General features: G+C 36.1%; 1 protein-coding gene across 1 annotated transcript in view; it reads left to right on the forward strand.

Annotated features, from left to right (window-relative positions):
• LOC148950698 (tRNA (32-2'-O)-methyltransferase regulator THADA) overlaps window positions 1-22790 on the forward strand; it is a 103306-nt gene that overhangs the window by 7531 nt on the left and 72985 nt on the right. Inside the window, exons 2-3 of the mRNA XM_089092573.1 lie at window positions 13010-13095; window positions 18911-19752. Coding sequence (XP_088948699.1) covers window positions 13057-13095; window positions 18911-19752 — 881 coding nt within the window. The 5' untranslated portion in view covers window positions 13010-13056. The remainder of the gene's footprint in view (window positions 1-13009; window positions 13096-18910; window positions 19753-22790) is intronic.

Here is a 22790-nt window from a genome sequence, read left to right on the forward strand (position 1 = left end):
CAAAATAAGTTTTTCAAAGAAAAGTAAAGAACTCCATTAAACAAAAAATGAGCAAAAATAAAATCAAATAATCTACCAAGCGTGAAACTACAACAAATCTGCATCAATAAATAAATGAAACCCAAAACAAACAGAAATTACAATAAATAACCGAGTCAAACTCCAAACGAGCAGAAATTAGCATAAGTTGGGCTCAAGACCCCTATGCCTTCCCAAGGCCAGAACATAATTTGCACTTTACCGAAAAAAATATAAATGTTTTTACTTTTATAACTTTAATAAATCAAATAATATTACGATTTTGATTACTAAATATCAGTATATGTATATTAAACTGACAATGCAGATTCATTTGTATTTTTTTCCAGTAAAGTTCAAATTATGTTTTGGTCTTGGGAAGGCATAGGGGTTTTGAGTCCAACTTATGTTAATTTTTGCTCGTTTTGAGTTTGACTCAGTTATTTATTGTAATTTCTGTTCGTTTCGTGTTTCATTTATTTATCGATGGTGATTTGTGGCAGTTTCACGCTTGGTAGATTATTTGATTTTATTTTTTCTCATTTTTTGTTTAGTGGAGTTCTTTACTTTTCTTTGAAAAACTTATTTTGTGGAAAAAGTTTTTTTTAATTAATTTCTGCTCGTTTTATATTGACATAGTCTTTTCAGAGAAAAAGAAAATAATATTTTTAATCTTTTTGTTTTTTTAAAGATTTATAGTTTGGCCTGCTATTTGTATGCTGGAGAAAAATTTTCAGCAATTTTTAACAATATGTGCCTTTTTAAAAATTTGTACAAACATATTAGCGTTCAATTTACATTCAAGATACGTCTGACTACTCTGAAATGGACAATCTACTACTAACCGCAAAAAATTCTGTAGACTGACTTTAGTATCCTGAGATCAATTACACTATTTTGATATTGCTAGATTTTAAGAGCAAAAGCAACACCAAACGTTTGAAAATAAGTTCCTCAGTCGTTCTTGGGATACTGCTGAGATGCTTTATCGAGAATTAGTATTAACACAGTGCATTTTGATTTAATCTTATGGCAAAATTTAGTTTTTAAACATAAAGGCAAATGGGAGGGGGGGCGTGGGAGGGGGATTAGTTTCCCCCCGATCACTTTCGACTATTAAAAAGGGCATCAACCCTTTCTATTTTCAATCGAATGAGCCCTTTTCGAAGTTCCTACAACAACTCCTTCGATACAAAGTGCCCTGGTCTAAACAATAACAACAACAAAAAATAATAAATTATATCCACAGCCATCTTTATTATAAAAGTTTCAAACCTTCCAATCACTTTTGACTATTAAAAAGGGCACTAAGCCTTTCGATTTCCAATCGAATGCGCCGTTTTTGAGTTTCTGCGACAACACTTCCTATAAACACCTTATATGCCCCCAGGGCATAAATTACAACTCTTACCCTAAGGGCTGTGAGGGTGGTTGTCATCCTCTAAGACCTAATTTCCAGAACTTTCAACTACATTAAACAAAATGGCTATCTAAAAATTTTGAGAGAAGGGCGTTAGTCTTTCTCCAATCACTTTCAACTATTAAAAAAGGCACTAGCCCTTTCAATTTCCAATCAAATGAACCCTTTTTAAGTTTTTACGACAATGCTTTCAATTAAAGACTTATATGCCCCCAGGGGATAACTTACAACCCTCGCCCTGAGAGCTGGAGTGCGGGGGTTGTCATTATCACAGACCTAATTTCCAGAACTTTCTGCTATGTTGAACAAAATGGTAATCTGAAGATTTCAATTAGATTTGTTTGGGGGAATAGTGGGCATAAGAGAGGGGTTAGTTGCCATTCAATCACTTTCGACTATTAAAAACGGCACTATCCCTCTCAATTTCCAATTGAATGAGCCCCTTTGAAATTTTTATGACAACTCTATCATTGAAAACCTTATATTCCCCAGGGCATAACTTACAGCCTTCGCCCTGGGGACTCTGGGGGGGTTTTCATCCTTAAATACATAATTTCCAGAACTTTCAACTACGTTGAACAAAATGGCTGTCTCTATACTTTGGTTGACTATTTTTTGAGAAATGGCGGGCATGAGAGAGGGGGGGTTAATTACTCTCCACTCACTTTCGCCTTTTAAAAAGGGCAATTTCAATTTCCAATCAAATGAGCCCTTTTTGAAATTTCTAAAACAACTTTCTATATAAACCTTATATGCCTCCAGGGCATAACTTACAACCCTTGCATTGAAAGCTCTTATGGGGTTATCATCCTAAAAGACCTAATTTCCAGAACTTCCGAATACGTTGAACAAAATGGATATCTCAAAATTTTGATTGTATGTGTTTGGGAAAATGGTGGGCATGAGAATGGGGTTAGTTGCTCTTCAATCACTTTTGACTATTAAAAAGGCACTAGCCCTTTCAATTTTCAATTTAATGAGCCCTTTTGGATGTTTTTACAACATCACTTTCACTAAAAACCTTACATACTCCCAGGGCATAACTTATAATCCTTCCCCGAGAGTTGTGGGGGCGATGGGTTGTCATCCTTAAAGACCTAATTTCCAAAACTTTCAACTGCGTTGAATAAAATGGCTATCTAAAAATTTTGATGGATATGTTTGGGGAAAAGTTGGGTGTGAGAGGGGAGTTAGTTGCCCTTAAATCACTTTTGACTATTAAAAAGGGCACTAGCCCTTTGAATTTCCAATCAAATGAGCCCTTTTTCAAGTTTCTACGACAAAGATTTCGACAAAAACCTTATATGCCCCCAGAGCATAACTTATAACCCTTGCTCTGAAGAATGTGGGGGGCGTGTTCTGCACAAAGGTATAATTATCTGAACTTTAAACTGCGTGGAACAAAATGGCTATCTAAAAATTTTGATTGGATATGTTTGGGAAAACGGTGGGTGTGGAATGGGTGTTAGTTGCCTTCCAATCACTTTTGACTATTAAAAAGGGCACTAGCCATTTCAATTTCGAATCGAATGAGCCCTTTTTGAAGTTTCTACGACGACACGCTCAGTAAAAACCTTGTATGCCCCCAGGGCATAACTTACGATTCGTGCCTGGTAACTGTGGGGGAATGTCCTCCTCAAAAACATTATTTCTCTCAGGAAATCCACAACACGGAACAAAATGGCTACCAAAAAATTTTTAGCGGATGTGTTTGGGAGAAAGGAGAGCGAGAGAGGGGGGCGTGCCAGTCCAAGATCAATTTGGGATACAGCATGGAGTCCTGGCCTATCTAATTTGCAATTAAATGAGCCCTTTTTCAAGTTTTTACGACAAAATTTCAATAAAAACTTATATACCCCCAGGGCATAACTTATAACCCTTGCTCTGAAGACTGTGAAGGGAGTGTCCTGCTCAAAGGTATAATTTTCTGAACTTTAACTGTATGGAACAAAATGGCTATTTCAAAATTTATATTGGATGTGTTTGGGGAAATGGTGGGCGTGGAAGGGGTGTTAGTTGCCTTCCAATTGCTTTCTACTATTAAAAAGGGAACAAGCCATTTCAATTTCCAATCAAATGAGCCATTTTTGAACTTTCTACGACAACACGTTCTATGAAAACTTTATATACCCCCAGGGCATAACTTACAAACCTTGTCCTGATGGCTGTGAGGGCTCAAAGACCTAATTTCCAGAACTTTAAACTACGTTGAACAAAATGGCTATCTCAAAATTTTGATTGGATGTGTTTGGGGAAAAGGTAGGCGTGAGAGGGGGTTAGTTGCTGTCCAATCACTTTCGACTATTAATGAGGGCAGTAGCCCTTTGAATATCCAATCGAATGAGCCTTTTTTGAAGTTTCTATGACAACGCCTTCTATAAAAACCTTATATGCCCCCAGGGCATAGCTTACAACCCTTGCCCCAGGGGTTGTGGAGGAGTGTCCACCTCAAAAACATATTTTCTATGTGGAAATCAACTCTATGCTGAACAAAATGGCTATCTCAAAATTTTGATTGGATGTGTTTGGGGGAATGATGGGCGTGGGAGGGGGCTAGTTGCCCTCCAATCACTTTCGACTATTAAAAAGGGCACTAGCCCTTTGAATTTCCAATCGAATGAGCCTTTCTTGAAGTTTCTACGACAACACCTTCTATAAAAACCTTATATACCCCCAGGGCATAACTTAAAACCCATGCCCCGAGTGTTGTAGGGGAGTGTCCTCCTCAAAAACTGATTTTGTATCGGGAAATCAACTACGCTGAACAAAATGGCTATCTCAAAATTTTGATTGGATGTGTTGGGGGGAATGCGGGGCGGGGGGGGGGGGTAGTGGCCCTCCAATAATTTTTGATATTTAAAAAGGGCACTAGACCTTTGAATTTCCAATCGAATGAGCCTTTTTTGCAGTTTCTTCAATGACGTCTTCTATAAAAACCTTATATGCCCCCAGGGTATAAATTAAAACCCTTGCCCCGAAGGTTGTGGGGGAGTGTCCTCCACAAAAACATATTGTCTACATGGAAAGCAACTCTAATGATCCGAATTGCTCAACACACCACTTGGATGGGGGGTGTTGAGAGGACTCATGGGCGTGGGGGGGGGCTATTTGTGCTTCATTCATGTTTTACTATTAAAAAGGGCACTAGCCTTTTGAATTTTAAATCGACTGAGCCTTTTTTTGAAGTTTCTACGATGACGCCTTCTATAAAAACCTTATATGCCCCCAGGGCATAATTTAAAACCCTTGCCCCGAGGGCTGTGGGGGAGTTTTCCTCCTCAAAAAGATATTTTCTATCTGGAAATGAACTACGCTGAACAAAATGGCTCTCAAAATTTTGATTGGATGTATTTGGGGGAATTATGGGCGTGGAGGGGCTAGTTGCCCTCCAATCACTTTCGAATATTAAAAAGAATACTAGCCACTTCAATTTCCAATCGAATGAGCCCTTTTCGAACTTCCTACGACAACTCTTTCCATACGAAGTGCCCGGGTATGGAGAAAAACAAAAAAAAAAAAACACATTGTTCCCACATCGTTCTTTACTTAGGCAGCGCTAGCGCGCTGCTTATGAAAAGTGTTGTTGTAGAAACTTCAAAAGGGGCTCATTTGATTGGAAATTTAAATGGCTAGTGCCCTTTTTAATAGTCAAAAGTGATTGGAAGGCAATTAACACCCCTTCCACGCCCACCATTTCCCCATTTTGTTCAACGTTGTTGGAAGTACTGGAAATTATGTCTTTGAGCATGACACTCCCCCAACGGTCTTCAGGGCAAGGGTTATAAGTTATGCCCTGGGGGCATATATGGTTCTTATGGAAGGTTTGCTCGTATAAACTTTAGAAAGGACTCATTTGATTGGAAATTGAAAGTTCTAGTTCACTTTTTAAGAGTCAAAAAAGATTGTAGGGCACCTCCCCCACGCCTGTTTTTTCCCAAATGCATCCAACAAAAATTTTGAGATAGCCATTAAGTCAAAAATTGTTCAAAAGTTAGATAACAAAACTCGGGTGTCGACACAAAATTTTGAGATAGCTATTTTGTTAAAAATAGTTCAAAGGTCATATAAAAAAAACTCTGGTGTCGACACAACCCCCAGGGCCTGGAGGCAGGTGTTCTGAGTTACGCCTTGGGACTCATATATGGTTCTTATATAAGGGATGCTCGTATAAACTTCAAAGAGGGCTCATTTGATTGGAAAATGAAAGTTCTAGTTCACTTTTTAAGAGTCAAAAGAGATTTTAGGGTACCTAGCCCCCCTCCGAACCTTTTTTTCAAACCCATCTGATAAGAACTTTGAAATACCATAGCAATTTTTTAAAAAATAGTTCAAAGACCATAGGAAGGAAACTCCGGGGTTGACAAAACCCACAAAGGTCTAAGAATTGGCATCGTAAGTTGTATCCTGGTGGAACATATAGGCCTTATGGTAAGGATGCTTGTATAAACTTCGGATAGGGCTTACTTGAGTGAAGATTGGAAGTCATAGGTCAGTTTTTGAGAGTCAAAAGAGATTGGAGGGCAACTATAACCCCCCCCCCCCGCCCATCTTTCACCGAATGCATCCAAGAATAATTTTGAGATAGCCTTTAGGTTAAAAACTGTTCAAAAGTTAGATAACAAAATCTTGGGTGTTGACACAACCCCCCAGGACCCGGGGGCAAACGTTGTAAATTATGCCCTGGGGCATATATGGCTCTTATATAAGGGATACTCGTATAAACTTCAGAGAGGGCTCATTTGATTTGAAATTGAAAGTTCGAGTTCACTTTTTAATAGTCAAAAGATATCCGAGGGCAACTAGCCTCCCCCCCCCCCAGCCTTCTTTTTCCCCACCCATCTGATGACAATTTTGAGGTAGACATTTTGTTAAAAAAAATTGTTCAAAGCTCGGATAAAAAAAACTCCGATGTCCATACAACCCCCCAGGGCCCAGAAAAAAGGCGTTCTAAGTTACGCCCTAAGGGCGTGTATGGTTCTTATGAAAGGGGTGCTCGTATAAACTTCATAGAGGGCTCATTTGATTCCTAAATAAAAGCTCCAGTTCACTTTTTAAGAGTCAAGAGATTTAAGTGTAACTAGTACCCTCCCTACGCCCTTATTTTCACCTAACCCATCCGCTACAGATTTTTAGATAGGCAGTTTTTTGAAAATTTCTCATAAATTATAAAACAAAAGCTCCGGTGTAAACACACCCCCCCCCCCCCCCAGGGCCCGGGGGGTAGGCGTTGTAAGTGTTGTCCTGAGGACGTATATGGTCCTCGTGAAAGGGATGCTTGTATAAGCTTCAGAGAGGGCTAATTTGATTGGAAATTGAAAGTTCTAGTTCACTTTGTAAGAGTCAAAAGATATCCAAGAGCAACTACCCCCCCCCCCCCCCCACACACACACACCCTTTTTCCCCAAGCCTACCCGATAAAATTTTTAAAATATCCATTTGATCAAAAATAAATCAAAGGTCAGACAGGAAAAACTCCTGTGTCGACGCAACCCCTCATGGCCCGGAAGCAGGCGTTATAAGTAATGCCCTAGGGGCATATATCTTTTTTATAGAAGGGAAGCTTGTATAAGATTCGGAGAGGATTCTATTGATTGGAAATTGAAAGTTCTCGTTCACTTTTTAAGAGTCAAAAGAGATTGGAGGGCAACTAGCCCCCCTCCCCTTTCCACGCACTGAATGCATCAGATAAAAATTTTGAGATATACATTTTGTTAAAAATGGTTCAAAGTTCAGATAACAAAAACTCCGGTGTCGACAAAGCCCCACAGGGCTCAAGGGTAGACGTTGTAAGTTATGCCCTGGGAACATATATGGTTGTTATGGAAGGGATGCTTGTATAAACTTAATAGAGGAAACTGAAAGTTGTAATTCACTTTTTAAGAGTAAAAAGTGATTGGAGGGCAGCTATTCTCCCCCCACACTCCATTTTTTTTTCCCAGACGCACTTCATATAGAAGGGGTCGTATAAACTTCAAAGGGGGTTCATTTCAAAGGGTCAAACTTTTTCCACTTTGATATTATTACTTTGATACCAGTTTTGATACTTTGATGAAGATTTGATTTTTTTTTTCCAAAGTTTGATTTTGAAATAAGGAATTTTTAAAAACTTGAAACTTTTTGCAATAAAAAACGAACAAAAATTAATAAAAAAAAAACTTTCCAAAAAATAAGTTTTTAATAGAAACGTAAAGGCACTTTTAAACGTAAGATCAGCATATACAAATACATTTTAAAATTCAAGCTAAAAATAACCATATATTACTATTAAAGAATAAATGAAATGCAAAATGAACAGAAATTAAATAAATAATCATAGGAAAAAATCATACATCAAGTAATAATATAAATGAATAAATAAATTTTAAGGCGAGTAATGCTTAGATTGAATATGAAAATAAAGCTTAAAACGAAAAATAATATTTTGCTATTGAAGTATAAATGAAACTTAAAACGAACAGAAATAACATAGATAATTAATGTAAACAGACATACAATAGATATTAATGTAAATGAATAAATAAATCTTAAAACGAGTGAAACATAAATTGAATATGCAAATCAAGTTTGAGACAAACGAAAATCACTACAAACAAGAGTTTGGGTATCGCCTCCTTCTTTCACAGTAAAAGTCTAAACCCTACTGCGTCATTGGCACTTTACTGAAAACGATATGCGTCTTGAACAGTCTTGGAAAGTATACACAATATCAAATTGAATATTTGATATAATGATATTAGTTGTTGAAAGTTCCATCAGTTCAAGAATTTATTTTACTCTAATTTTATTTTTATTGTAAATGCTGTAAGAACTGGAAAAGAAAATATTTGTAATATAATTCGTTTTCAGTGAAGCGCCATTGACGCAGTAGGCTTTTAGTTTTATTTACAGTTAAGGAAGGGGGCAGTATCCAAACTCTTGTTTGTAGTGAAACTATATTGGTCTTGGACAACTCTAGAACGAGCTAGTAAGATAAAATGAACATTTGATGTATAATGATATTAATTGCTGAAAGCTCAATAGTTCAAAATTTTGCTATAATTTTAACACATTTGTTTTCAATATTAAGTACAAAAGAAAATATTTGTTAAAAAATTGTTTTTCAGCAAAGCGCCAATGACGCAGTAGGTTTTAGACTTGTACAGTGAGAGAAGGAGGCGATACCCAGACTCTTGTTTGTAGTGATTTTTGTTCGTTTCAAGCGTGATTTGCATATTCAATTTAAGTTTCACTCGTTTTAAGATTTATTTATTCATTTACATTAATATCTATTGTATGTTTGTTTGCATTGATTGTTTATTTAATTTCTGTTCGTTTTAAGTTTCGTTTATACTTCAATAGCAAAATATTTTTTTCCGTTTTAAGCTTGATATTCATATCCAATCTAAGCATTACTCGCTTTAACATATATCTATCCATTTAAATTATTACATGTTGTATGTTTTTTCCTATGATTGTTTATTGAATTTCTGTTCGTTTTGGGTTTCATTTATTCTTTAATAGTAATTTCTGGTCGTTTTGAGTTTTAATTTTAACTGGTACTTGTATATGCTGAGCTTAAGTTTAAAATGGCCTTTAATTTTCTTTGAAAACTTATTTTTCAGATTTTTTTTTTTTTAATTTCAGTGTAAAAACATATTGTAATACATGTACAATGCTTTTGAAATTCTGTTTCGTAAAGTTTATGTGAATATTGATAAGGGTCGTTTTTTTTTTAATATTGTGGTTGGGCACAATAAAAAATAAAAAAAAATTAAATTTATTAAAAAAAATACTGAAACAGCTTGAAGAAACTTCAACTAAAGTAAATGAGAAAGAAACATGGCTAGTATAAAGTTAGGATGTTAGGGTTACAACGTTTATAAAGTTAGGGTTACAACGTTTGTGGATCCCAGGAAAGGATTCATTCACTTCTCATTCCTCTTGGAATTTTCCAGTATGATTATCCATAGTGGGTATCAGTTGATAACTTGTAAATATGAGAAATATGATGCTGGTAATAGTAAACTTGTAGGGCACTGCTTCCCAATTGGGAAACTGTAGATGATTCATTAGGGTGTCTGAAAGATCTTAAGCTGATGATAACAGTTTGTCATTCTTATGGATTCTTTATCTGCCCGATTTCAGTCAAAGAATATGGACTGTGCATTTTCTTACGCTAGGTTGCAATTTCTGTGTAAGGGAGAATGCTGGATGCTGCATTTGAAAAGATCTGCATTAAGTAGGATAACTTTTGTTTTAGCTTATAATGGAGCACATCAAGACCTCTAGATTGAAATGAAGGATTTAAAAATCAGTACAGTTTATTATTGCTTGAGCTCTGACTACATCTCTAAAGCTTGAGGTCTCAAAACTCCTTGGACAGGGGTTCTCTACTGCCGAATTAACCAGAGTATAATGATTTCATTGTAGTTTATTTGTGACTATGTATGTGAAGAAATTTCATGGAAGTCCTAGTTGAATATTAAGTAACTAAATCCTTCACTGTATACCTTTAGGATCATAATCATCAGCAAGGTAATTTCTATTGCTTAACATAAAGTAAGTAAAAAAAAGTAAGTAAGTATGGCAGTACTAGACCCTTAAGGTCCAAACCGGCGGTGCCGATCTCCGTTTCTTGGCCCTCAGCCAGGAAGTACAATGGGGGGCTAGGGGCCAGCCACTCTGTGCTTTCGCACACCCTTCCTGCTTACCTTCCCCAGATTTCTCCAGGTACCCATTTAGAGCTGGGTCGACTCTGGCTAAGCTTACAGAGTCAAGCCACTGACCCGCGTCCCAAACCAAATAACTGGCCACGCCAGGAATCGAACCCGTGCCCCTTGATGATAAGCATGATGCTTAACATAAGGAATCTAATAAAAAGAAGACACTCATTAAACAAGTTTTTAAAAACTGTTAGGGCATTTAATACATGCATGGGCGTAGGCAGCATCTTTTGTAGAGGGGGGCAGCCGCTTCGGTGATGGAGGGGAGAGGGGTCTTACTAATACTTCCCGAGGTCCTTTGAATATAGTTCTTTAGAAACTAGTCATTCTATATTTCGCTAAAACTCGGCCTTTAACATTTTTCATTTCCTGCAACAGGGTAATATACGAGTAAAAGACCCACTATCCAACTTCCAATTTCCAGAAAACATAAACACCACAAAAGCGATTTGACACAAATCACATTATGGTTAGATAACAGCTTCTTCTAAGAATTCAATTCAAAAGTTTACAGTTGGGCAAAATTATATATCAAAATTGGTATAGGGGATACTAGCCCACGTTTAGCCGAAGCAAACAGTTCAATATAAGAACCTATGGGGCTTCTGGTGTATTATAAAAGATCTGACAGATGGCAGTGTATGTTTTTAAAATGTCTGACCTTAATTAATACTTTTACCAAAAATATCAGATTGGATCAGGTTTTAAGGTGATTAACTCTGGAATTTTGTTCAATTTTGTTTGAAAGCCTATGCCTAATTACGAATACTAGAAAACTCGCGTTGTAAACTCACACTGTATTCTCTTATTATTTGCCTGTTTTTGGCAGCTTCCAAGACGTGCCATCCATTTTGCTGTTAGTATTTTTTCATCCTGCGGGATAGCAAACTCCCATGTTCGGCCACAATACCTGGGGTAAATTCCGCATGCCCTACCAAGGTGTCCCAAAGTGATCTATGCTTGTAAAGACTGTGTAAACATCATATTTAGAGGTTGAGGGCAAGGTTAAAACCCAAAACTGTGTTAATTCTGGCGTTATTTAATCCTGTCAGAACAGTAGGTGAACTGAAGTTCCATTTTTTCCTGTTAAATTTCATTCAAGATAAAATGCTTAAAAGTAAAACAGAAGAGTAAAGAAAGAAAGGTGGCTGTGATCCAGAAGAAAATAAAACAGCAATTTTTTCTGTCTTATTCTACAAGAAGTCAGTTGTATTCTCTAGAAGTGCCATGGCTATCCCTAGAGGAACGCTGCAAGACTACATAAAAAAAAGTTAAGAAGCTGAATATCCCTCTAAAAAGTCTGGACCTAACTGCTTTCAACCGTCACAGTGTAGGAGCTTTCTTTAACCACCTGGAGCGAGGCCTATATAAACACATGTTCAGACCACAAAACATTTGAAACAAGATATTTGAAAAAATAGCAACTGAAGAACTTAAAGTCCAGTTTTGAAAAGAGACTGAAGCAAGAAACTTTGCGCTAACTGACGAGATGGATATTGTCTTAAAGACAGAAGTTAAAATAAGACTACCACCACTGACAGGTAGAACACCAAAATTAGTGGAGTGTCTTACTTTTGGTGTTGATCAGTCAATGTATAATTAGAAATTAATACTCTTAGTTTTTTTTTAAGCCTTAATGAAATTCATTTTGTAGTTTTTTATGCTGACCATATTCTTTCGTAATTTTATAGCCGAAAAACAAGCTTCAATGTTCCCCTGGTCACTTTTCTTTTTCTTTTGTCCGGTGGCCAAACATAAGCCAGAGACGGCCGAATCAGTGCCAGGGTGGCCCAGGTTTGGCATTCTTGACCACCTGGATAGAGAGGCATCCAGGGGGAAAAATGGCGGAGTATTTCTAATTGTCTTTTTCAAGGATGGTATTGAATGAGTTACTTTTGCTTTGGCATGCTCAGCAACTTCTTATCGCTTGAATCAACTCATAGAGAATTAAACAAGTCAAAATCAGCCGATCGTGGGCCGGTCTCCTATCTATATATCGGGCTAAAAATCAATGTTAAAGATCGAAACGTAAATGTTGATATCGTGTACGATATTTGGAAATTTCTGTCCGTTTCCAGCTTTTATTACCATCTACCAAGTAACATCCAACAAAAAATTCCAACATACGAAAAGTTCTCGTTAATGTCTAGCGTAAATTTGAAGTTCTAGGGGGGGGGGCAGCTGCCCTCCCCTGCCCCCCCCTTCCCTACGCCCATGAATACATGGTTTGTTGTCTGTAGTTATGTAGGAATTGCAGATAGATTGCTTAGAAGAAGAGGAAACAAATCAAATTGAGGATGGAGATACACACATTTTACACATTATTAATGGAGCCATCAATATAAACATGCAGGCTATATGATTGGAATATTCATTGTTCATGTAAAATTAAAAAAAAAACTATGACTTTTTGAATTTAGTAGGATTGGCTCTTTCAGAGCATACCAATATTACACATAGTTGGTGCCATATCCCATGATAGGGAGCCCACTAAGATAAATTGCCGTTAAAGTAGGGATTTGTTAAGGCTTAGTTAAGATTAGTAAAAATTAAGGAAAAAGATTTTCAACATAACAAAAATGATAACAAAAAAACAAAGATAATCAAAGCCATTGAAAGAAAGAAGAATAGGCTATGTTACAATGCAAATATCTCAGTCGGGACTGAGAATAAAAAAAAAACTGAGAATAAAAACTGAGAACTGGGAATAAAAAACTCATGATTAGCTAGGGCGGTCTCAGGAATCATTAAAGAACTTTTGAAGAAAACATTTTACCACTGTTGTCTCTATTTCTGTTTTTATTCTTGTATTTTTATTTGTGCTAATTGTGTTTTTGTTCATTTACTGATATTATTTTTTCTTTTGTAGATTTAAAAGAGAATTACTCTTGACGTTTCTCAGATAAAAAAAAAGAAATGTCTTCAAAGAGTTCACAAGATATCAGTAGTCTTACAGTAAGTAATTTTAGCCATCATTTAAAAGTAACCAAGTGACACTGGTCCTGGGGAAATTTTCCTTGTTGGAAATTGTTGTTTTCTTTTTTGTGATATGTCCCTCTACAAGGCTCTATGGCTGGTAATGCAAGGATAATAAAGACCAAAATTAGAGGAAAAGGAAAAAAAAACGTAACAGAGCAGAACAAAACAATGCACATACTAAAAAAAAAATGACGAGAAGTTGCTCCCCATTGACTATCCGCCTAAAATTAAGCTAATGCTAAGTGCCCTGCACCAAAAAAAATACATATACACAATTTCAACTTAGAACAGAGACATCAACTACATAGGGGCAATAAAAAAATAAAATAAAACATGTTCAGAAATCATAAATGTTTTTACAAATTTCTACAATTCTTCTGAAGGTACCAAACAAGTGGCGCTTTTTAGATAAATTCCAGACAGCATGAGAAGCAGTCAAAGGATTGGAGTCTGATATGACTAAGGGATTTAATGCAATTCGAATGAGAGAGAGAGAAAATTCATTTTTATTAAATATCAATATTCACAAAAAAAACATATAAAACAGACCTAACACGTTAAAATCTATACAGATTTGTTTGTGGCGGGACTCATTATTTTACTCACTCATATATATATTGAAAAAAACTTACTCACATATATAATGGAAAAAATAAATAATAATAACAATGCAATCATACAAATAAATAAGAAATAAACCTCATGGGAACCGCAAACCAATCCTTACAGAAGACAGAATACACCCCCCCCCCCTCAGCCATTCCTATTCATTAAAACATTCTTTAACCTATTTTTAAAAGAGGACAGACTCTCAGCCATCCTAGTGCTTTCCGGTTGACTGTTCTATACCGAAACACCCACATGCCTAAATACAAAAACTAGACCTAGCAGTGTGTCGTCTCTCTTGTACTAGGTCCGCGGAATTCCTTGTATCATAAGAATGGTACACAGAATTCGATGATAAAACATCACAAAAATGATTAGGTGCTAGTTTATTTAAACACTGATACACGAAAAGGCCTGTCTGATATTCCCTCAACAGCCCAACATTTAAAATTTTAAAATGGTGATAACAATCCATTGTACTTTCACAATTTTTAAAAGCACCGAGCAGGCACAGTACTTTATTCAGCACAATTTTTACCCGTTTAAAATTTACAACAAAATTACTAGCCCACACAGAACAACCGTATACAATGTAAGGATGAATAAATGAATTATATAAAATTTTCAAAACTGAAACAGGAAAAACATGTTCAAATCTACGAATCAGCCCTAAGCCCCGCGCAACTTTCACCGATACAGTTTCACTATGTTTTTTCCAATTTAAATTACAATCAATCTGAAAACCAAGATACCTTGTATCAAATATCTGCTTAATCTCTGTACCATTAAAATTGACCAAACCGAAAACATTATCAATAACTCCAGTACGACTAAAAATCATGTAATTAGTTTTACTCACATTCACTGCTAAGCAACTAAGACTAGTAAAAATATGCAGGTCAAGTAGCACTTTATTTGCTTTTGGAACAAGCTCACTCAAAGCCTTTCCAGCAATCGTTATAGCTGTGTCATCCGCAAAGGATGTTATGGCGGCATCAGGGATGTAGAATTGTAATCTGTCAACATAAATTAAATATAAAAGCGGACCTAACACAGAACCTTGCGGTACTCCACATAGTACAGGACGAGGTGAACTGACAATATCCCCCACTACTTCACGTATTGATCTACCATACAAATACGAACGAAACCAATCAATCGACTTTCCTTTTATACCTAAATGTGACATTCTATCTAACAACAGCTCAAAATCAACAGTATCAAAAGCTTTCTTAAAATCAATAAAAATAGTTAAAGGATTAGAACCACTCTCGAATACATTGTTTAAAACATCAAGAAGGTGGTGCACTGCATGACTATTAGAATGAGATTTTCGGAATCCAAATTGCTACTAGAATTACTAGAATGTTACTAGAATTACGAAAAGGGTGTGCAAAATGGTTAGTAACAAGAGATGGACTAGTTTTGAGGGCTGCAGGAACATCAACGGCGTGCAATAATTGAAGACAAACGAAAGACACCACATGAAAAAATATAGAGTGACTTCAAATTGAGCAATAGATTACTAACAACTACTTGTGTCAAGGATGAGGTTTCTCGTCTTATCAAATAGCTTAGAGAGTGGTAATAAAAGGGAAGAAAAAAATCGACGTTCATATAGTAAGCCAATAAGAGATTTGAAACTAAATTAAACAGTGAAAGAACATTTTTAGAATTGACCCAGAAAAAATGTGCTTGAGCTTTCTAAGCCTTCCAAGATTGTTTGATATCTTCATTTAACTTCATTTTAACTTCTTTAAGACTATATGGAATAGTGTATTTTATTCTACTTACAGCTTTTAGTTCTATCCAGTTAGTATGATTCTCTTCCTTCAAAATTTTTTGATCTCCTATCTCCTAAATTAAATTATTAAACTGCAGGCGATGTTGATTTATTTGAAAGAAATGCAATTATAATCATTGCATTGTAGGAAAATTATAGTAAAGTTAGCAGCTTCAATTAGTTCTGTCAAATAATACTTTTTATTAAAATATGGGTAAGCATGCCTAAGTTTGGGTAAGCATGGGTAAGCATGCCTAAGCATGCCTAAGTTAAAGCATGCCTAAGTTTTCTTTTGTAAGAAGGTGGAGATTCATTCCATGGGATGCAGATTTTCAAAGCACAGAAAATGAATATTTATAAATGTAATTTTTTTTACTATTCCCAGGCTCTTAGGCTATACTAGGCTCTTAGGCTATACTATTTCTAGACTCTTAGGCTATACCCCCTTATGTGTGCAGGTATGTGCAGAGCTATACTCCAAAATTGGAGTATTAGAGAAACAGAAAAGAAATCCTGGTGATTTGGTGAATACCTGGGAACAAGCGAAAGGACAAGGAATCTTAGTGTTTCACATTAAATTCGTCACAGGACCAATGGATATCTTTAGGAGGGATAAATTTAGTCATTAAGGATTATTTACACTTTTGGTGGAATGTGTGATGAAGCTCTTCCCATACCTGGTCATCATAGCATAAACCAGCATGAACTTTGGCACTGATTGTGCTTTCAATTTTGTAAGCCACATTCTCCCTTGATTTTTGAAAGATAGAAGGTTCATAGCGTTTTGGAGCCTTTCTTAGTCTGGGAGTTTTTCGTGTCGTTAAGGCTGAAGTGTGAGCGTGGAGCAAGTGTAAGAATGTCATTTACTCATAGTCAGGGGCGTAGCTCCAGCATTTTTATTGGGAGGGGGCAAGAGGGGTCCACATCCCGAGAGTCAAGGAACATGGGCTATATAATAGCTTTTTTTCTCCATATTATTGGGGCGCAACTGCCCCCATCGCCCCCTCCCCCAAATGACGCCGCTGCTTGTAGTGTGCCTTGTAAGGGTAGTAACATTAGTCTTTTTCAAAGAACTTCCAGCCTTTGAAATCGAAGACTGAAAGACTAAACTATTGAGAAGTGCTCACAAAGTAAACATTAAGATAACAAAGGTTTGAAAAGAAGAAATAAATTTTGATAATGATTTATTGTACAACTTAAAAAACAAATACATAATTAGGAGATGGTTGTAAATAGAAAACTAAAATATTCCTGAGAAAAAGTTAAAAAGATTCTTGGTGCATCACCTTAAATTGGCTAAAATGTTTGTGAAAGGAATTTGATGCCATTCCCATTGAGTATTTTTAAAAACAATGAAAGTTTGCAACAAAAAATAAAAATAAACTATCCATCACACTCAAACCTGTGTTTATTATGTGTTCCTTCTACTCTCCCATCTACTTGCATTCTTAATTCTGCTGATGTTTTGTATCTCGGCTTATGTAGATGGTATTCTTTTGATGAGTAGGAATAAAAAGAGCTGTCTCTTGTCTGTTTCAAGAGTATTGTCTAAACTTCACCAGATCTGGAGCTAATAATAACATGACGCGAATTTAATGAACATGAAATATTAGCAACAATGGTTCTTTGTTAGGCTTTCCACCCTCTCCAGGGAAAGTCCTCTGTTCAGTCTCGAGTAGAGTTTTCGCTTCTTTGACATTATAAGAAGAATTCTGGGCAAGAAAAGGCTCAAAATTTTTGAGTTTAATTATGTCTAGGATAGTTTCACCATTGAGGCGCTAAAAGTATTGTTTTTTCTACTTTTGCAAGCTGTTTATCCATGTGTGCGTTTTATTTTTATCTTCTTGTTGTTTTTTCTGTGTTTATCTTTTCTGGGCACTTTTCTTGTCTTTTTCAACGTAATCTTCTTCTTGTCTTTTTCCAGGGCACTTTTCAATGTAAGGTAATCTAAAACACGCTTGTTCTTAACCTTTTGTTTTCAATTTATGATGGCTATCCAGCAAGCAACTTGCATTTTTTGAATTTAAAGATCAATGAAAAAAGGGCAACATGTCGTTATACAAATTCAAACCTACACACAGGACAAGGGGGGGGGGGGTAAACTGGTTAAAGGATTCTTCAGGGGTCAACATAGTCTATTTTTATATTGGGTCATATATCCTAGAATCAGTAATTTGTTTCTGGACTATCTTCTTTTTAATACATATCAATAAAAATCATTGTATTTGGTTGTGTGTCTTGTATGCATTACTACACTGTTCATCCGACCGCCAAGAAACTTTAAGAAGTTGTTGAGTACATGCTTGTAAAGGCTTAGGCATAAAATATTTTTTGTGTTAGACAACAATCGTTATTTTAAATGTGAGGAAAATTGTCCAGTTGGGATTTTTCTGGGGGGGATTTTCCTTGAATTTCCTTTCTCTCTAAATCACAGCAATGCGTGACGAGTAAGCTAATATTTTAAATAAAATAGAAGAGAGCTAGGTAAAAGGAACTTTCAGGAATCAGCGGAAATATCCAATCCTGATAACCTATGAAATTTTCATTTACCTAGGTCTGCTTACTTTCTTTAAAATAAAAATTGTTTTTTTTTGTTCGACAGCGATTGTTTACCCTAATGGTGTTACTTTTTTTCCGAATATTTATACAAGTCTGCTGTATTGTTTTGTTTAATCCAGTCTCTAATCAGTTATTGTTAAATCTACTACTTCTAACAACTCACTGAAACACCAAGCCGCCTGAGGCCAATGCAGCTATGGACGCTCCTCCTCCATCCGAATCCATTCAAAGTTCCCTCTTTACATCCTCCCAAGAAGTTCCCATTTCCCTTAAATCTTTCCTTACGGCATCCCCCCACCCAATCAAAAACGGATCATCTATGTAAAAAAAATGGCCATACTGATCTTTTTGTAAAGACTTAGCTGTAGTAAGCATTTAAAAACGCCAATTTACCCAAATGGTATGACTGCTTTTTAGCTTAAGATTTATAGAAGTCTGCCGCACTGTTGAGTTTTGGACAATCTCTAATCAGTTGATGTTTAATCGCATTCAACAAATCCATCGAGAATGGATCCTCCCTGTCAGAAAAATGGCCATAATGATTTTCTTTTTGTAGTGACTTAGCTGCACTAAGCATTAAAAAGTCCCAATTTATGTAAACCAGAAATAAAATAAACTCTTGAATGGCAGGACTGAATGCGTAGGAAGTGGAAGAGCAGACAAAAGAATGCAATGTACTACCCCTTGGCCTAATCAGGCTTTCTAGAAGCCCTTGTAAGTTTTGGCATGCAGCCTAAATTAAGCTTTGTAGATTGTAATTTTTTGCGTAGCCTATTACACATTGCTATATTTCTTAGTAGTCAAGGTCACCACTTCTTCTTTGAAGAGATTTTTCTCTTTTAGGCCCTCATGAGCCAACTACAGAAATCGAAGGACAATAGTCACTTGGGCAATGTTGATCAAGTATATGATATTATATCAAATCCATCATGCTATCCACTTGATATGGTAATACTGGCAGGTATTGCTTTTGCTGCAATCAAAAATAAGAAAGATGATCTTATCAATGAACTAAAAGGTGTTGAAAGTGAAGTACAACGTGTTTGCCTTCTTCATGGTTCTTTGTCTTTAGTTAAGTTGGATATTTTGTCAGTTGATTCTAATAATGATTTGATTAGGCTGAGGAAATTGGTTGAAATTACGAGTGGACTACTTACAACTCAGAATTATGCTTTTCATAAACTGAAAATTCTAGTGCTTTTTGCAAAAAACTGTAAACTGAATTATGAACAGCAGTCAACACTGTTGTTATTCGAAGCTCTGTTTGTGAAATTTAATTTTTTACTGTTTATTGTTTCTAATTTTGAGAATCCAGAACCTGGTGTTAGTGAAGCTGCCAAACAAGCGTTAAGATCATGGCTATCTTTGTTTGGAAGCTATTCTTTTGTTAAAGTGGCAAAGTTTATTTATGAAAAAACCGTGTCGAAGTTGACGTGGAATTCACGATCTCGTTATATCCTCCTCAGTCTGACCATACCATATATGGATTGTAAAGAGGTGCTAATTCAAATAAAAGGCTTTCTTGTCAATGGACTTTCAACTCGAGTCTACACCCCACTTGAAGACAATTACCTGTCACCAGTTGGAGCTGAAATGCATCAAGCTATTTTGAAGAGCTGGGGCAAAGAAGCATGGATGGGATGCTTCTGTGACAATTTTGTTGCATGCCTAATTTCGAAAAATGAGTAAGTAAGACTAGCAAGAACATAAACGATTCCTGAAATTTCGTTTGTGTTTTGAAAACTTTATCCAAAGGATTGTCTCGAACATCAAAATACAAAAAAAAAATATTTTTGAGTTTGTGTGTAAAAAAATTTTAAGTCACAGTTTTTGTAGAGAGGCTCATCAGACCAGTCTGAGGATATGCTAAATCTCCATCATCATTAGTGATAAAAAGGGTAATAGGATTCGTTGTCAATGTGAATGTTTTTCTTTCGTAAAAGAAATTTAATTTAAAAGTAAAATAAAAATATTATTTGCAAAAAATTAAATTTAGAATATAATGAACTAAAATCAAAATCCTTCAACCGGCTTCCTCCATTAGATTAAGAAACTTTGCTTCATTGTCTGCTGAATAACTCCGGGCACTTGAAATTGAAAATAAATAAGAAAGTTGTTATATCATGCCCAAAAATTTTAGATAGGGGCTAAGATTTTGAGAAAATCTGTGTTAGATAATACAAAGAAGCTTCACTTGGAAACTTCTATGGCAATTTTGTAGAAAGTCTTGTTTCTAAAAGGTGGTAAATAAGAGCATCAACAATATTCAGGGTCTCTAGTTGGGCTTTGAAAACGTTAACGAGCGTTTTGTCTAGTATTAGCTGTAAAACAAATCAGGGTTGCCAACGCTTAGAAGTAAACTGTAGCAATTTTTCGACTAAAATTGTACCGCCAGATGATAATTTGTACCGTCTGAAGAGCAGATTAAACATTTGTCATAAGAAGAAGAAAATTTTGATAAACTAAAGCTTGAACAGATTTCGAGTAAGAAAGGAGCAAGTAAAACTAAAAATTTACAGGAAAACTTGTATTATACCAACAAATTTTAAATGTGCTGCGTTGTACCAGCACCTCCAAATTGTACCAAACACGTTGCAATTGTACCACGATGGCAACGTACCATGTATGCCACATTGGCATATGTATAAAGCATTATAAAGAAGGAAATATAGGCTTCCTTCATTGTTTAGTGTAATGTTTTGAGCTTCTACCTTTGATATTGTAACTTATTTAAAGAAACAACTTTGTACAACAATAGTGCGGTTTCTTTTGGGTACCCTTCGTACTTGATCTTCCCATCCATTATTCCCTCACAGTTCCGGCTGGGTCTCTTAAGCCGTAAATTTTTTCCCCTTTGTCGTACGTGAGGTATTGCAGATAAATCTTTTTCACCACCTGGATGCACATGGGTAAGATAGTTAACCTGGTATTTTTCTTGGAAATTTTGAGAAGATTACGCCACAGTTTACGACGAAAAGGGCCTGATTTTTGGTAGTCGGGGGATCGGTTTTTGCGTCGCGATAATGCTGCCGCTCACACAGCTTTCTCTTTCTCTGCGCCGATTTATGACCAAGAATGGTACGACCGCTGTGTCCCACCCGCCCTATTCAGCTGATCTTGCCCCCTGTGACTTTTTTTTATTTCCCTGATTAAAAAGGGACATGAAAGGAAAATGTTTTGCGCATGTCGCTAAAATGAAAAAAAAAACGACAGATGTGCCGTCAGACATCTTGAAGGAGGAATTTCAGAAATGTTTCGAACAATAAAATAGAAGATTGGACAAGTGTATTAACTCCAGTGGAGAGTACTTTGAAGGAGAGTAAATAGTTGTGTAGATAAATTAACTATACAACTTTGTAGAGAAATAGAGTGGTTTCTTTTGAGTACCCTTTGTAGGCTACTTGATATTCCCATCCAATATTCCCTCATAGTTTCAGCTGGGTCCCTTAAGACGTTAATGTTTTCCCTTATGTCGTACGTGAGGTATTGCAGATACATCTTTTTCACCACATGGATGCACATAATGTTGTTTGATTTAGTTCAACATCCTCTTCAGTATTTCTAGAAAGTTTCAACTTAATATCTTAGTCGTTCCTAAGATATCGTAGACAGGTCAACTTGACAACTTGGATACATATGGTTTCCTGGGATTTATATCGACGTCCCCCTCAGCATTCCTTGAAGGTTTTAACTTTATACATTTAGTCGTTCCTAAGGTATTGCAGATATGCCCTTGGACAACCCGAATATACAGAGTATCTTTTGATTTAGTTCAACATCTCCTCAACTTTCCCTAAAATTTTTAACTTAATACCCTTATCTGTTTCTAAGCTATGGCATGTATGTCATTTGAACAAGCATGATCCACTTAATGTCTTTTGAATTAGCTCAATATCCCTCGACACTCCCTAAATTTCAACTTGACACCCTTAGCCATTCCTGAGATATTACAAGTGGGTCTTATTTATGACTTTGATTCGCATAGTGTCTTTTGATTTTGTTCAGCGCCCTCCTGACCATCCACTGAGAGTTTCAACTTAATACCCATAGGCATTGCTGAAATGTTGCAGATATTTCCTTTTGACAACCTGTATGCACATAGTGTCTCATGATTTAGTTCAACATCCCCTCAGCTTCTCCTGAAAGTTTCAACTTATTACCCTTAGCTCCTCCTGAGCTATTGTATGCATGCCATTTTTAAAACCATGATACATTTAGTGTTTTTTATTTATTTCAATATTTTCCTCGACATTTCATGAATATTTCAAGTTAATGCCCTTAGCCATTCCTGAGATGTTGCAAGTGCGCCTTTTTTACGATCTTGATGCAAATAGTGTCTTTTGATTTTTTTCAGCACCCTCCTCGAAATCCCTGAAAGTTTTAATTTAATACCCTTAGAAGTTCCTTAGATGTTGCGGATATACCTTTTTGACAACCTGGATGCACATAGTGTAATGATTTATTTCACTATCACCTCAACATCCCGTGAAAGTTTCATCTTGGTGCCCTTAACTGTCCCTGAGATGTTGCAAATATAACCTTTTGACAACCTGGAAGTACATAGCCTGTTTTGATTTATCTCAACAGGCATTGAGACTTTCAACTTAGTACCCTTGGCTGTTCTTGAAAATATTTCAGGTGCGCCATTTTGGAAACATGGGTTCATGTAGTTTCTAGCAACTTAATACCCTTAGCAACTTAATACCTGCGATATCCTTAGATA

Source organism: Artemia sp. Qi Xiang Cuo, chromosome 7 (genome assembly GCF_049724085.1).
Source record: "Artemia sp. Qi Xiang Cuo chromosome 7, ASM4972408v1, whole genome shotgun sequence".
Classification (NCBI taxonomy): domain Eukaryota; kingdom Metazoa; phylum Arthropoda; class Branchiopoda; order Anostraca; family Artemiidae; genus Artemia; species Artemia sp. Qi Xiang Cuo.